General features: G+C 40.3%; 1 protein-coding gene across 1 annotated transcript in view; it reads right to left on the bottom strand.

The window, feature by feature from the left end:
• agbl4 (AGBL carboxypeptidase 4) overlaps positions 1-16,578 on the bottom strand; it is a 255,172-nt gene that overhangs the window by 24,124 nt on the left and 214,470 nt on the right. Inside the window, exons 7-8 of the mRNA XM_054603430.1 lie at positions 3,075-3,164; positions 1,336-1,450 (exon numbers count right to left, since the gene is read on the bottom strand). Coding sequence (XP_054459405.1) covers positions 1,336-1,450; positions 3,075-3,164 — 205 coding nt within the window. The remainder of the gene's footprint in view (positions 1-1,335; positions 1,451-3,074; positions 3,165-16,578) is intronic.

Below are 16,578 nucleotides of genomic sequence, written 5' to 3'. Positions count from 1 at the left end.
ATATACAAAAAAAAGGTCAAGGTGGGATTTCTTTCTTCATTACTACATCCTACTTCTTGTATTCCCTCGCAACAACTTTTACGGAACCACGCATCAATTTTTGCATCCCCTCACAATACTTTTTGGATTCCTCCTGATCTATTGGAACATTTAGCTTTGGTCCAGTCCAGGTTAACAGGTTTACACTGCCAGTTTTTTGAAGGAACTCAAAGGTATTTCAGACAATAAAATTCCCACTGTGATCTTTTGGGGGCTCCTTGATAAATGGAAGGGTGGATATAATGTATTGATGTGAACACATACTATATAGAGCTGGATTGCTACTTTTAGGTGTTATTAGCATCCTATATTTCCATAATGGGATGATTGCATTTAACGATGCCCACTGAGTTGCCCTATTTGTTGTCATGTGTATCTTCGACATTTACTAAATCACTTGGTAATCGTACAGGAGTTACTGATGCTGTAGAGCAACTGAGCAGAGCAGCCAGCCATGAACAAAATACTCATCCCAGGTTAACTGACATTGATTCTTCGCCCTGCATGTATCCATTTCAGTCTGCTCTGCACTGTATCCTGCAGGGAAGGCTGTGTGGTAGGTGTGTGTGTGTGTGTGTGTGTGTGTGTGTGTGTGTGTGTGTGTGTGTGTGTGTGTGTGTGTGTGTGTGTGTGTGTGTGTGTGTGTGTGTGTGTGTATGTGTTTTAATGTGTGAGAATGAGATGCATGCATGTGTATAAATGAGCATGTGTGATTGGTGAGCTGGGGATTATCACTACTCACGTTCTGTCAATACACTGCTTATCGCCACTCAACGTGAAAGCAAGCTAATGAAAATAGACTTTATGCAGTCACCATTCACATTCAACAATATTACAGAGGTTGTCGCAGCAAATGAGATTCTCTGCAAATATTTTTGGAGGCAGTGACAAGCCCTCCACCACTAGATGGCACTCACAAACACACTGGGAGCACGCTGCCGATGCTTATCTCAGTGTGCATTAGTATTCCTGGGGCTGAGCCTATTAAGTAAAAGGCAATTATGAAGAAGGGAAGGAGAAGAGAGGAAAATAGAGGAGCGAAGGAGGATGCCCACAGAGCTGCAGCAAAAGTGTTAAAAACAGAGGATGGACAGGGAGACTGGCAGAGAGAAAAGCCCTACAGCTAAATACTATCTTCTCACAAATGCACTGCTGTGAGCTATATGAATTCATTAAGCTCCATAAAGATCGAGTTAAGAGAATATAATCCCACGTAGGGTTCAAAACAATGTAATTTGTATATTAAAGGAAACAAAGCGATGCATCCAAATCAAGTATTAAAACATGTTTGTGTACCTGTAGTTTCCCAGGTAGACTCCATCAGGATTTAACATGGGGACAATCTTGAAGATCACATGATCCCTTAGGATCTGAGCCACAGGATGCTGGCTCACCAGGAAGTCGATCACACCTATCGAACACACATACATAAATCCACACACACAAAACCCACATACAGGGAAATAGACTTGAATAGAAGCCCGAGGACGGGCTGGCTGTTAATTGAGTTTTGAGAAACAAAAGGAGAAGGAAGGACAGCGAGGGGGCATCGTCAGAATCGGGAGAGGAATAGGACGTCAAGCCTAAATCGATACAAATGGAATGGAGCTGACGGCGCTGGAAAAACAGACAGCACACAGCGGGCTGAAAGCCAACTCATCTGATTCATGATGATACACACACACATTGAAATACACTTACACACAAACTGTTACTGTAGGTAGATTAGATAGATAGATAGATAGATAGATAGATAGATAGATAGATAGATAGATAGATAGATAGATAGATAGATAGATAGATAGATAGATAGATAGATAGATAGATAGATAGATAGATAGATAGATAGATAGATAGATAGATAGATAGATAGATAGATAGATAGATAGATAGATAGATAGATAGATAGATAGATAGATAGATAGATAGATAGATAGACCTTTTGCCCACCTACCACCTCTCAGTATCAGACCCTTCCTCAAAAACGCCATCTCTACACCTCGTTAACGTTAATGGACCTTCCTCAGTCTGACTTACTGACTCCTAGTAGTGGATAGGGACCAATGCTAAAGGTAAGGCCGTGCCCTCCGTCCCTTTATCACACCAGCCTCCCCCTTACGACCGGCTCCCTATAAAGAAGGAAGTGGGACCCAGAAGGAGCGAACCTGCCCACTCACCTCGGTATGAGCAGGAGGAAGGGAGCTAAAAGTCATTAAATCCTGCTAAAACTGTTGTACTGCACAAGGAGACAATTTCCCAAAGGTTCTCAGTTTTCAAACTGTTTTATTAGTTTTGAGACAAAGCAACCCTATGATATCCTCAGATTGCAGTTCCTGAGATATAATATAGAGGCACAGGTTCTTGTGTCTATTCCGGTAACACTCGCATATGTCTTAATAATGAATTAACAGGAGCAATTTCATACATTCATGTTTAAGTAAATACTGTGTGTTTATGAGAGAAATAAAGGTGTGCTCCTTGTTTTCAGTGTTATACCTGATGTTCTGTTTACTGAGCATGGGAAGTACTGAGCCCTTTGAAAAGAGTTAGCATCACTCTTGACTAGTAGATAGCCATCATTAGTTATACACCTTTGCTTTGTAATCAGTCCACAGGCTGCTATAGGCAGCCAAGAAAGTTGGGCATTGTATCAATTTTTTAGTTACGTTAGAATCACTTTATACATTGACGATATAAAGTGGACAATACAAAGTTATTAAAAGCCCTAAATAAATGGATTGTTTATGTATTTTAGGTTTCTGTTCTGTTCTGTTTCATTTCTTTTGTTTAGGAACATATATATTCTTTTATGTAGTTGAGTATTGTTGACCATATTATGGACCATCTGAGTACGGTCTGTAACTTTAGTCTCTTTCAAATTCATTAGTCTATCAAAAGCAAACAGGAACAAGGAAGTGTCTCTAAATACAGTAAGATGTTGAATATTACACTGCTTATTTATAATGTAAAAAAAATGCATACCTACTTTTTAAACACCCCATATAATGACCAACGACCGAACATTCAAACTTTACCTTGACAAATAAAGGAGGCAGGAGACTCTCCAGGATGAACACGAGCTGTGAGAAAGACCAGCTTCTTCTCCCGCTCTGGACTCAGATGCTCTGCGAGGGAAAGGAGGAATAAATAAAAGTAAGAACAAAGGGAGAAAGAGGTGGTGTTGTTATTGCACAAAGATCTAGATGACCTGAAGACAGCTATTCTTCTTCTCAGTTATCGATAAGACTAAAATATTAGGCCATTATCATGGTATCAGAGAGATCAGAAGGAGCCCATTATAGTCCAGTGTGAGAGGCTGGGTGAAAACACACACTGACCTGGCCGTCAGTTTTTGCCAGACACACATGAATCAAACATCAAACCAACACAGGGCACAGAATATTCAACTGGGCAAGGTGAATTATACATCTACAGAGGTCGGGATCAGCCAGCAACAGGTGTGACCTGATAGAGGTCTTCTTTGATTTGAGTCTTCAGGTCTGGCTATAGACTTCATTCTGGCTAGACACTTCTCTCCTCCACTGCTCTTTTAATCAGTTGATCAGATGAGTTGAATCATAGAGACTTTTCTTTAGCATTTTCAGTCACTCAATTGGTAGATTTTTTTTGCATAACTTATGCTCCATGAACCTTTTAACATACTTGTCAAACCTGAAAAAGGTAAAAATGGAGAGATTTTCCAGAGCAAAGTGAAAGGTCTTGGATTCTTACCTCAAATCAATATTTTATTTTCTGCATTCGTGAGATATGAGTGAGTAAATCTGAAACTGCTAATTACAAGTGAACAATCTCAAGTGTTTAAACAATTGATTTGATACCTGCTGTAAGATATTTGAGCATAAATTCTGGTGAGAATGCTCTTTTCCAAAAGTCAAATTAACCCAATTGTTTGAGGTTATGTTAACCTCTTACAATTAGGTTAATTTGATCATTCTCACTCACATTCCTCAAATACTGTACAATTGACAGACTGAATCACATAAAAACAAGCAGTCTCCTTTCTGCATTCCCAGCCAAGTTGAAAACCACAGAGGTCAAATATTGGCTGTTTTCTTTGCCAGTGTTTTCCTCTAATCTGCTGTTGCTAATGGATGAAAGTGATTGCGTGCCTCATCACTATACACAAACTTAATATCTTATTGATTCCTCCACCCGCTTCTGCTGAGCAAAGAAAATGCTAATTATCAACAGGCTATGCACCTTTCCTTCTCCTTAATTCCAATTTAACCTCACAGCGGTGTCTGTGTGTGTGCTTCTGTGTGTGTACACGGTGTGTCAGTTTGAGTGGTTAGGGGTCGTAAACAACAAAAAAAAGCGTTGTTCCATTTAAGTACTCTCCCTCTGATTTTATTTCGCTTTTCTCTCCCTCTGCCCTTCACAGAGACAAATGGCTTTGCCATTCAGGAGTCTCCGTGGAGCAGGGCGGGCCGTTTGTTGTAAATGTGAGTGCTTGCGGTTTGGCCGGCCGCTGGGTGCTCGGTGGCTGTGAAATTCCATCACTTAGAAATTCTACTTTGGCCTCGACCCCAGGCCACCACAGCAGCTCCTGATACAAGAACACACACACACACACACACACACACACACACACACACACACACACACACACACAAACACACACAATACAGTACAAAGCTGCAATCACCAAATAATAAAAAAAAATCATAGACAGACATACACACAGCTTTTCTCCCTACAGTAAAACCAAGAACCCAGAAAGTTGAGAGCCAAACAAGAGGCAGCTGCCAAGGTCCCGACTGTCGGGGAATTCAACCGTCGTGGCCATGCTACATTTAGTCTCAGTGCTAGTGTGCCCTTGCTGCTTCATCAAAACAATCTCTTATAGCAGGCTCCTCGAGCTTACAATGGATTCACTGTTTATACCACATCGTTGTGACAGTGTGTGTGTGTGTGTGTGTGTGTGTGTGTGTGTGTGTGTGTGTGTGTGTGTGTGTGTGTGTGTGTGTGTGTGACTATGTCTCTTCAGGGCTCACACAAATGCTCCCAGAGTAGTTGTTGTGTTTATGTGTCTGTATCTCGGCATCCCTCTGTATCCGGCTGTGCTCAGCCAAGCATTGTAGCACAAAATTAAGTCCCACTATTCCATAGGCACCCCGACGCCCAGAGGGAAGCTGCAGTATACCAAAGAACATAGCTCGGCTCTATGTTAGGGAGAATCATGGCTTTGGTGTGGCTGACATATAACATGAAGGTTGGGGTCAAGGTATGGTTGAGCCCAGCACTGCAGCAGCATCTTCTGACCTCAAGGTGTCAGTAGAGATCAGCTGGCGGGGGGTGCTGTCATGAGGGGGAGACGGATGAAGGGAGAGAACCCAAGACAGAAGTAAAATAGAAAACGAAGGCAAGGGATTTGACTGAAAGGTAGCGAAGTCAACACAAATGATATACCTCTTTTCTGGAACTCCTTTTATATCTTTGCACACAGTTTTTAGAAATTGTAGTAGAAGGGAAGAATAATCCAGAACACAGTTTCAACAATAAATGCCTTCCATGCTGAGCTGAATGTCAAACCAACATCACTGCCATTGAATTGATAAACAGAAACTTTAGAACTCAATTCATCAGCTTCATTTGTCTTTACTTTTGAGATGTGCTACATTTTCCCTCATTAAGTATGTTGGAATGATTGCATTATTCTGTATGTGTGTACATTAGGGGTCCAACTAATGATTATTTTAATTATTGATTATATTTTTGATTAGTAGATTCATTATTTAGTGTATAAAATTATTGAAAATAGTCAAATATGCACAGGATCATTTCTCAGATCCCACTGTGATGCCTTGAAATTGCTTGTTCAGTTGAACTAACAGTCCAAAACCCATATATTATATTAAATTTACATTGATATAGAACAGATTAAAGCAGCAAATATGCACATCGGAGAAGCTGGAATCAGCACAATCAACATTTTTTTGCTTGATAAATGACCAGAAAAATTAATCTATTAACAGTTGAGGAATAATTTTCTGTCCATCAACTAATCGATCATTCAGCAAACTGTTTTAGCAGATTTGTACAGTCATTATGGCAGAGCAAAAATTGAATATGTTTGTATTTGTTTGTGCAAATGGAAGACACGTACATGATGCCTATGTGGACATTCAACAGTGCTAGGTGAACATTAGATTGTAATATATTTATATATATATATATCTTTTTTTTTCATGCACACACTTTCTGTTTAACTTTGCAACATGATAATTCTTTTTTTTTTTAGGTTTTCATATGCTAGCCAAGCAATTTTTGTGACTTTAACACTTAATTTCTGCCATGCTGTGACAACATTACCAACTCCTGAGAGGCCATGTCTCCAAATTATAAACCTCTTTAACCTTTACATCATCAGAGTCCAGCTAAGAGAACATGACAAAAATATATAAAAGTATAAGAATTAGGAAGAGAAGGAGAAACAGAGTGAGAGAAGGCCACAGTAAGATGGTGGGTGCTGAGCAGATGAGGGGTACGTGACAATGAGTGAGTGAAAGCGGCAGAGGCAAAATTTATGCCAACACTTCCAAATCAAAGTGCTCCCTCAGCATATTCCTCACCTGCCAAAGTCACGCACTGCACTGTATGGCACATTACTGCTCATTCTCTCGCAACTCGCCGAGAGGGGAGCAAAAAAAATGAAAGGATGTCAAACTACGATCAGCTCTGATAAATATGTAAATTACTGGAGAGAAGAAAAGTGCCTGTGAAAAACAACATAAATCTAATGGATTCTGAAGGTCAGTCATGATTGTGCTGGTCAGCTCTTTCTGTGACAGCGAGTCTCAGGAAACTTTGGGTTCAATTTCACCAGTTGTGACGTGATGTAATTAACTGAGATCGTCTTCATCATTCTTCTGCAGCAGGTACAAAGGGAAGCCCTGTCAAGACCTTTTTGAAGCATCATGGCATATATTTAAATACATTTACCCACTTAAAAAGTAAATTTGATTCCAGGAGTAGGAGGCAGATTTTAATTTTTTAAAAAGAAATATATATTCCATCAGTGTCCCAACTTTAAGACATGGAAGTCGAGCCACAAAGACTGGCACTAACACTACAGTTATCTTATTGGACACAAAAAAGCATCTTAGGATTTATGTTAAACCAGATGAAATATGGAATATCTAAACTATTTGACACACTATAGGGCAGAGAAAATCTTCTCCAGCATGCACTGCAACATACTGCAACCACAGTACACAGTGATGCGATAAAAAACAATGTCACACTGGCCACAGCTTTATAACACATTATACCACAAGTCTCAAACCAAGGCCCCCCCCTCTCTCTGCTCTGTGGGTTTTACACTGTAATAAATTAGCCTCACTTTGGCGAGATGGCAACAAGACACGCTTGGCGCCCTGCTCAGTGCGTCATATCGAGGATGGGCGTGAGCTGTAAATTGTCACTGGCGGTGAATTTATACAGAGCCTTGGGACGAGACGCAGCACCGTGTACTGCCCAGCTGAGTGAGCCCCAACAAGCATCAAAGCCCTGCACCTCTTCACACCAACTCCCCCCCCATCTCCTTCGCTCCACCCGCCGACACCACCCTCGGCCACCTCAAGGACAAACAGCGAAAGAGAGGGGAAGAAAGAAAGAAGAAAAAGAAAGACTGAGAGGGCTGGGGATATGCGCTGAAGTGCGGAGGACTCTAAAGTGATAAGAGTTTTATGATGCTATTTTCTTGCCCAGGCCCCCGACATAAATGTTGGCATGTGTGTGCATGTGTGTGTTTGTGTCTGTAGGTGCTTCAAAGCCTGTGGTGTCTCTCAGATTTATTCAGTTCATCTTATTGTGGGGAGGCAGGGGCATTGCCAAGGCCTCCTCACACATTTATAAAGCATTTCCTGTCACTTCACACACCACACATTACACAGTTAAACTCTAAGGTGAGGAGGGGAGAGAGAGAGAGAAAAAGAGAGAAAAAGAGAGTGTGTGAGAGAGACAGATGAGTCAAACATCGCTAATCGTCATAATATGGGGCCACTGTGTTTTCTCTGAACTGATAAAGAAGGAAATCTATGGAGGAGAGGATGTTTACACAGACAGGTGTATGGACAGAGACTCAGGGGATGATTGATACAAAGACAGAGGACAGCGAGGGGGACACAGAAAAACAAGCCGTGAGACAGAGGGGAAGAGACAACAAAGAGAAGCAGAAGATCAACAGAACAACACATGAAACTTTACTGAACTCCTTCAAGATCCCCCACATTTGTTTTATTCTCTTTTCTTCTTTGGTTCTCACAGCAACCGTAACATTCAACTGCAACTCATATTTGATCTCATCATATCAAATCACTGTTCAATTATACTTTTTGTAAGTTGTAATTCCTAACATAAAGTCCTAAACGTATTGGACTAAAAAAAACTAAATTTGTTGTTGACCTAAAAGTTATATTTACTAAAATGTATTGAGTTTAAAATAACTCAAACCTGCACAATTTATTACTTAGTTATTGTTTATCTTTTCAATTGTGGAATTTAAACTATTGTGGACAATAAACCCTCAAAAAGTGAAAAAACAATGTTTCTCATAGAAGCTACATCTTTGGTAATGTAGCTGTACACAGTAGCATAGTATGCATACTAATTTTGCTTTTTTTAATTCATCATTTATTATTGTACAAACTTTCTACAACCTGCTATGGGAAAATGTACTTCAATTATAATTATGGTTATGCTGCTAAAAACAATTTTGAATAGGACAGATGGAGAAAAAAGAAATAGACAAATGAGACAAGAGACAGAGAGTATAGAGAGGCACACTGGGTGACACCACTCTGAGGTATCTGTTGGGTTAAGTCACCTCTACCTCTAGAGCATCTCTCTATACCTCCATCTAGTCATCTACTCATCTCTGTACCCGCCTCCCTCCATCACTTCCACATCTGTCTCCTTGGCCACTGTAGCCATCTACAGTAGGATGTGTGCGAAGCTGAAGAGAGCAATCAAAAGCAGAGATGTGGTGGTCAGAGGGGTGTGTGTGTGTGTGTGTGTGTGTGTGTGTGTGTGTGTGTGTGTGTGTGTGTGTGTGTGTGTGTGTGTGTGTGTGTGTGTGTGTGTGTGTGTGTGTGTGAGTGAGACAGAGCAGGCTTTGGGAGGGGATTACAATGGCCGTGTCGAGACACTCAGATTGGCATCACATCCAGACACAAAGGGGAGGCAAAGAGAGAAGGAGAGAAAAGGAAAATTGGAAGAGTCATAAAGGGGATGAAGGGTAGAGAAAGAAATAAAGAGAAAAAGAGAGAGAGAGATGAGAAAAGAGACAGAGAAGGGCTCGAGCAGAGGAAACCCTTGAGATGACAGCATGTAAATACGCCAACGGCGGGCCTCTAAAGTGGAGATGAAGAGGCGGCAGGATAAAAAGCTCTGAGCGCTGTGTGATTATGGATCAATTTGCCGCAATCAAGCCCCCTTATGGCTGGTCCCTGTGAAATGGAGAGATTTCTGCTCCTCAAGGGCAGCCCTGATGACAGTGGAGGTCACAGACGATGGGAGCGGCGGAATGACAGAGGGGGAGACATGCTGACGGAGGGACGGCAGGAAAGGGAGACGATCTGTCCTAAACAAGGAGTCAGTCAGCCATCAGCATTCAAGCCTGAGCCCAGGGGCTTTTTCTAATTATGTCAATGAGAGGTGCAGGTGAGATGCGGGCCTTTGGCCATCGTTGACCAGGGAGCAGTCTGCTACCACTGTGAGCTCTGGTCCTGTTCGGGTCACAGATGAGTAGTCAAGTGGATGCACCATGACAATAATGATCTTAACCAGGGCTATTCAATTACAAATTCAATTGGGACAGATTTTAAGACCAGAAAATGTCACTGGGCCAGACATTTTCAGCAGCCTATCTTTTTTTTGGCTTTTGATAATTACAAATATTAAACTAATGTCAAAGAATTTAGTAAAAAAAAAAGAAAAGATCAAGGCAATAAAAAATAATAACACACTCTCCCGTTTCTCTCTCTCTCCCCGTCACTGCAGCAAGGTGAGAAGTCAAACCAATGGAGGTCAGCAAAAACAAGATTTTCCGTCAGTATTAAGCAGCACTTCAATATCTAAGTACAACACAACTGGTTAAATTGCCTGAGGCATAGAAAAAAAAATATCTAAATGCTGTGTGTTCATCATTATGCTTAATAAGGTGAACCATATTAAGACATCAACATTTAATTACAACCAGGGAGCTTTGCTGCCATTCACTGAAAAGGTTGTAACAACCAAGGTTAAATGAACCACTATGTTCTTCAGTGTGTCAGTTTGTCAACTCAATCTTGATAGGCAATGTCGTTGAAGGATTTTGAGAGAAATATATTTGTTATATATATTCTAATATATTTATTTTAAAAACAAATTTTCAAACAACTTACTGTAAATCCTGAGGTATAAAAAAGGTGGTTACAGGTGAGAAAAGGTTGAGGAATTCAGTCTTATGACCGCTGTCTTTTGTGTGTTTTTGAGCCTTTATTCGTTGTCAGGGTCAACAGCAACTTCTAGCTTTTTCTTCATGCCTTTCAGAAGCATGCCAATATCTGTTACAGTCACGTACTGTTTTATGGAGCCCTGTAACTGTAGAGAATGAGTGTGATAGACAGTTGGCACAGAGGGCGAGACAGAGATTCACTCAGAGAAAGACAAAGAGGGAGCTCTGTCAAGTATCAAAAGCAATAGGCCCCTTTTAGCGATATGATACGGACGTCTGGCGCAAAGTCAGAGGCGGAGACTGCTCGGGGTTTCAAGGCATTGGTCACAGGCGTTTCTGAAACCCTGACTTCTCCTCTCTTGCCTTCAGAAAATGATGACAGGAGGAGAGGAACATAAAAAGGAGGGATGGCTGGTCTGTGCGCAGCATGATACAGAATCAGAGGCGGCCAGTAATAGCCTTTTTTGAAGAATGTGCCACTGAACTTTAAGGGCTGTCGTGCTTGAAAGGACAAGTTACAAATAGGAAGAAAGGAGAGGGAGAAATGATTTCCCAGGGATATACCCCCCGCTGTGCTGCCCTATTGCCACACCACACTCAAGGGTGTGTGTGTTTGCGCGTGTGTGTATTTGGAAAATGCAACATACTACAGGAAAAGTGGCTTCACGTGAACAAGCAGACATACAGTACATGAACGCTTATTCTTCCACTGGAGCACAAAAATGGACAAAGAGGACACGGTTTGTTCTGAAATGGTGTTCGAACCACTGTTGCTTTTCAGAGAGAAGCTGTAAGTGAAGCCCATGTGACGAGCAGAGCAGACAGACAGTCGGACGTACAGACAGAACTGATGTGTAGTTCTTTATTACTCCGTCTCTTCCTGCCTATCAATAATTTCTGAGCCACAACAATACAGTCGGGCTGTAGTAAACAACCATAGCGCATCTCAGCTTTAATAACCACGTCACACCTCCCAGCTATGTTCTCTCAGTCAATTTTTCTTCCTTTCTATTCTGTTCGATTCTACTTATTTTCTTGTCTCTCATCTCTTCTTTTTCCTCTCACATCTCTGCGGCAACTCAAACTTACTGTAGTTCAGTCTGCAGCTCTGCTCGCCATGCAACACACGTATATGTTTGTGCATGGAAGGACTAACTGTGCGCGGTGTGTGTGATGTGTTCATGTGTGTATTGCGGGCATTCAGATCGGCGGCAATGTCATTCAACAGTTTAGTAACAGGCCATTACCTTGTTAATACCAGCCTAATGGGCAGTCTGCTATTTTAAAACCACAGTCTTGTTTGTGCCATTAACAACCACTTAGTGCTCCGCTCAAATCAACAGGCCACTGGGACACACCAAAGACAATAACAAAATAACAAAGACAATGTGGTGAGAAGCCCCGTGTCTCTATTAACACCAGAAACATAAAGAGCCAAACACCTTCTGATTTAGTTTCTATCCCTGATTACACAAGACAATAATAGCACAACTAGTCGACTGAGCAAAAGTAATTGTTTCAAGTATGTTGTGCACATCAACATATGCAAATATGAACCCAAATTGGCCGGGATAAAGCATTTTAATAATTATGAAATGTCCACCGCTCCGAATTCAGTGTAAACCGTCAAAAATTCTCAATGTTATCCTTTTACTTTGTTATTTTCATCGATAGTGCTTATTTAAATAAAACACAATTCAAATGCTTAGGAAATAAATAATTGTTTTCTTTGATTAAAAATATCTTGGCATTTTAATTACGCATTATAAGCTGCTTAGACCTAGTGTTAGGAAGAGGTTAGAATTTCTTGCTATGAAAACATCTCCTTCAAAACAACTTTATTTATTCAAGTTTCTCACCAAAAAATAGATTTTACAAGATTACATTTGATCACATCATGATAACGTTACAATTTACCCTCGCCAATACAATTTTTTTTACTACTACTACTTTTTACGACAACACACACAGGCAGTTGTTGCTATTTATGTGCTGTAACTATTTCCCTGTCCATAACTTATTTGCAGAATCTCTGCTGTTTGTCTGTTGTCAAATGTTATAATTCTGTTTGTGTACTGATTAAACAAACAAGATACAACATGTTTATTTGTAAACTTTAGAGATGCTGGTAGGTTTTCTGAACTTTAGACCGGGCTAACTGCTTCCTCCTGTTTTCAGTCCTCATGCTAAAATCACCTTCTGGCTACAGCCATACAGGCCTGATGAAAGTGGTATTGAAAGTGAATAAGAGTATTGATCAAAATGTTGAACAATTCCTTTCAAAAACGTTGAAAGTCCCTTGTCACAAAGACACATGCACACATGCACTTGAGAAAAGTGAATAGGGTTCTATTGCTTCTGTTTGCTCCCAAGAGCAGTCTAGTCTTTATCTTCTCTATTGTGTGTCCCATTTTAAGAGATGCACTCTGTTCTCCTTAGCTGGCTGGACTGCTCTTACATCAGTGAAAGAATGTGTGACATGCACTCAGCACCGCTGTTTCAAACAGTGTGCTGTCCAGGGGAGTTATTGTGTATTGTTACAGCTACAGCAACTGAAGACTGGCCAAGCTAGGTTGCCTGGTGCTGCCAGCTAAAAGATAAACCAAAATATGGGTGGTGGAACCAAATGTTAACCCTATATCAATATATCCATAAAATGTTCACTTATTTAAACAAATACAGCAAACATGAAAAAATAGCTAATAGGACCACAAGCAGCACGGCTAACCGAGCTAAGTAGCTACTTCCAGCTACAATTAGAAGCAGTTAACAGTTACTTTAGCAACAATTCAAGCTATCTGTCCATCACTGCGTAAATCACATTGGTGCTGTATTCCTTGTCGTCAGACTGGCCTTAAAACATTTAATGAAATGTGATTAAAAAGTCATGAACATTAATTAAGACTCTTTCATGTTCATGACAGGTGTAATGTCATGGTATTGACGGTGTCACATGACTGCATCATGACTTAAGCCCAATCAATATTGGAATCTTAAAATATTACAAACCTGATAATGACCTATCAGACAATAATCTTTTCTCAAACACATAATGTAAACAAACTTTTAAGAAGGATTTTTTTTTTTATTATGTGAAAGTAGTACTTTTAGTAATTTACTGAGTGGGACTTTTAAAAATTAAACTTTTCATTGTCCCTATGGTGGACAAACTCTGTAATGGCAACAATGATTCGAAATTACCTTACACTTATTGATATTTCTGCATTTCAGTTTCACAACATCTACTGACTAATGACATATAGCAAATATCAGATGATATGTACCTGATATGGTAGCCCTGCCATCAGTGTATGAATGGGTGTGAATGGGAGAATCCCATGTAGTGTTAAAGCGCTTTGAGAGGTTGGAAGAATCAAGTCCATTTTACCATTTACCATATGTTAGCTTTTGTTTTAAATGATCAAGCTAGACCGAGTCCAAGAGTGATACAACACTTGTAGAGACTTGTAGATAAGTATTGATCATTTTTCCTTCCATTACAGACAAGGAGGAAAAATATACTATTTTGTTCATTTTTTAAGTGCAAATACAAAAAGCTTAACTACCATTAACATGATAATTCAAACTACAGGAAACAATTAACAACATAATAATAAAAAATACCATGATTGAACAATAAAAACTTATTTCTGATCCCAAACTGAAGTTAATTTATATTGATGGCAAATTTGACATTCTAGCACAAACTGATACTGGCATCTGCAAATGAAAAAAGGGGGATTTCATTATACCCACAGGGTTAATCAACAGTTTTATTTTAGTTTCTGTGATTAAAAAAGGTAAAAATTGTAGAAGTTATCCATCTCCTTAATCTCTCTGTAAGTTAACTTAAAAGGATTTTAATGCATTGAACACCTGCTGTTAATACAGCTCTCTGATAAAGCTGACATTAAATGTCTCAGATAACATCACTGCTTGTCTCTGGATATTAAATTACTTCTGAAATCTAAAAATGGATTGTTGGATTGTTGTATAACTGCTGAAAGAAAAAAAAACTGATGTAGGAAAGCGGGAAGGTGGGATAAGACAGCATGCAAATTTAAATGAAACCAGGAAACTCAATTATACAAATAGAATGAAAACTAACATTGACAATTTAGGATAGCTATATTATAGCATTCATCCCATCTATACATATACATTACATATGTATGTGTGCGTCTACAATGAGAATAAACTTCCACATTGAAATGGTGATCGAGCTCATGACTCCTGTTTGTCTCTTTCTCCTCCCACTCCTGATTGGCCTCGCCTGATGCAACAACTGCACGCTGGTTGGTTTAGGATTAATGTGGTTGCCATGACAACATTGCCAGCCGTAGAGCTGTGTGTTGGAATGGATGAGTATATGTGTGTGTGTGTATACTTTGTTTGAAGTGGCAGGCCTTTTCAACAGCTTTGATCAGGGAAATGTTTGTAGTGGGGGCAAACCTGGAGAACAAACAGGACTTCAGAGAGATTAGCGATCTGCGGGACACACACACCGCACGCACACACACACACACACGCACACACACACACACACACACGCACACACACACACACACACACACACACACACACACACACACACACACACACACACACACACACACACACACACACACACACACACACACACACACACACACACACACACACACACAAAAACGAACACGTGGGCTGTCTGGAAGTCAGCTTTCTGAATAAAATCAGCCACATAGCTCCTCGGCAGAAAATTACACACTTTGTATCTTTCTCACGTGATGAAGCAAAGACAACGAGGAAGAGGAGGGCGGGATGTAAGTAGCCATATCTGCTGGTTGACATTCCTCTGTTCTTTCCCTCTCCTTCAAACCCTCTAGGCTTATGTTCTTGAAAAAATGGACCAAGAACAAGTGATCTAGAGTACAATCTGCTTGTGAATGTCGGTGCTTATGCCAACCCTGCAGGGCCAGCGTAAATCCATCAGTGCTGAGGAGAGGCCAGGTGAGTTCTTTAGCAGCCAAGGTGTGACATATTGCCCCCACGCTCCTCCATCACGCTATACTGAGCGGTAGAATGTGTGTACATACGTCAGCAGACTCTATGTGTGTGTGTGTCTGTGTGTGTGTGTGTGTTAGAAGAAGATTCCAATGTGAGAGCCAGGAGCTGTGATTCAGACAAATACACTTCAGCGCCCGGGCCGCTCCCGACACCACTGTAGCTATTCTCAGAGCCACAAGCACATCACTTAGTCCCCAAGGTAGGAAGATAAGTCATCCACTGAGGTCAAAGGAGGTGTTATGTCTCTCACTGCAAGTAGTTCAGAGTTTGAAGAATGGAGGTACAAGCCCGAAACAGATGGCAATGTGTTTCTCATCTCAGTTTGAGCAATCAGACGGAGTGGTAAGTCATGTTCCTGACTCCCAAACCAGCACAGCACACCAAAATGATAAAACATGTCAACATTGTGACGCATCAATAAAATAATCTCTCTCTGATGGAGAAAATGTATCGTAAAGCATTTATTAATGTTTCGGAATTGTTGTCCGAGAGATGATGGGACCATCATCAGTAATTTTACTGTAATTTACCTTATTCAGAAAATGATTCACAACATACAAGTAAAATAAATAGTAAATAATGAAAAAAGACTGATGTCAAAAGCCTGCTGTTAGGCATTAGTTAAGCACAGAGTTGATCTGAACCAAATACTTGCTCACAATCCCAATTCTAACATCAACAAAGTTATTACGAATAATTCTGAAGGATGCATGAATGTGTTTACCAAATTTCATGGCAATCCATTGAGATATTTCCTCAAAACTACAAATGTGAACCTCATAGAAAGGAAAAGTCATCAGTGGACAGGCATTGCCATCCCTAGAGCCGTGCTGCTAGCACCGTTGAATAAACTTAAAACTGTAGTGCAGTACCAGCTACCCTTCATATTCAGATGAAATTAATTCACTTTGCACAAAGAATAATGACAAAGACACTCTGAGCCCATTAACAGTGTTTTTCTTAACCCTAAAGGAGTTTAGTTTTGTTTCATCCATCAAGATATTATTAGAACTCTTGCAACAACAAAAAAA

The sequence above is a fragment of the Anoplopoma fimbria genome, chromosome 8 (assembly GCF_027596085.1).
Source record: "Anoplopoma fimbria isolate UVic2021 breed Golden Eagle Sablefish chromosome 8, Afim_UVic_2022, whole genome shotgun sequence".
NCBI lineage: Eukaryota > Metazoa > Chordata > Actinopteri > Perciformes > Anoplopomatidae > Anoplopoma > Anoplopoma fimbria.
Note: the sequence above shows the minus strand (reverse complement) of the source record. Positions and strands in the feature narration are given on the sequence as shown.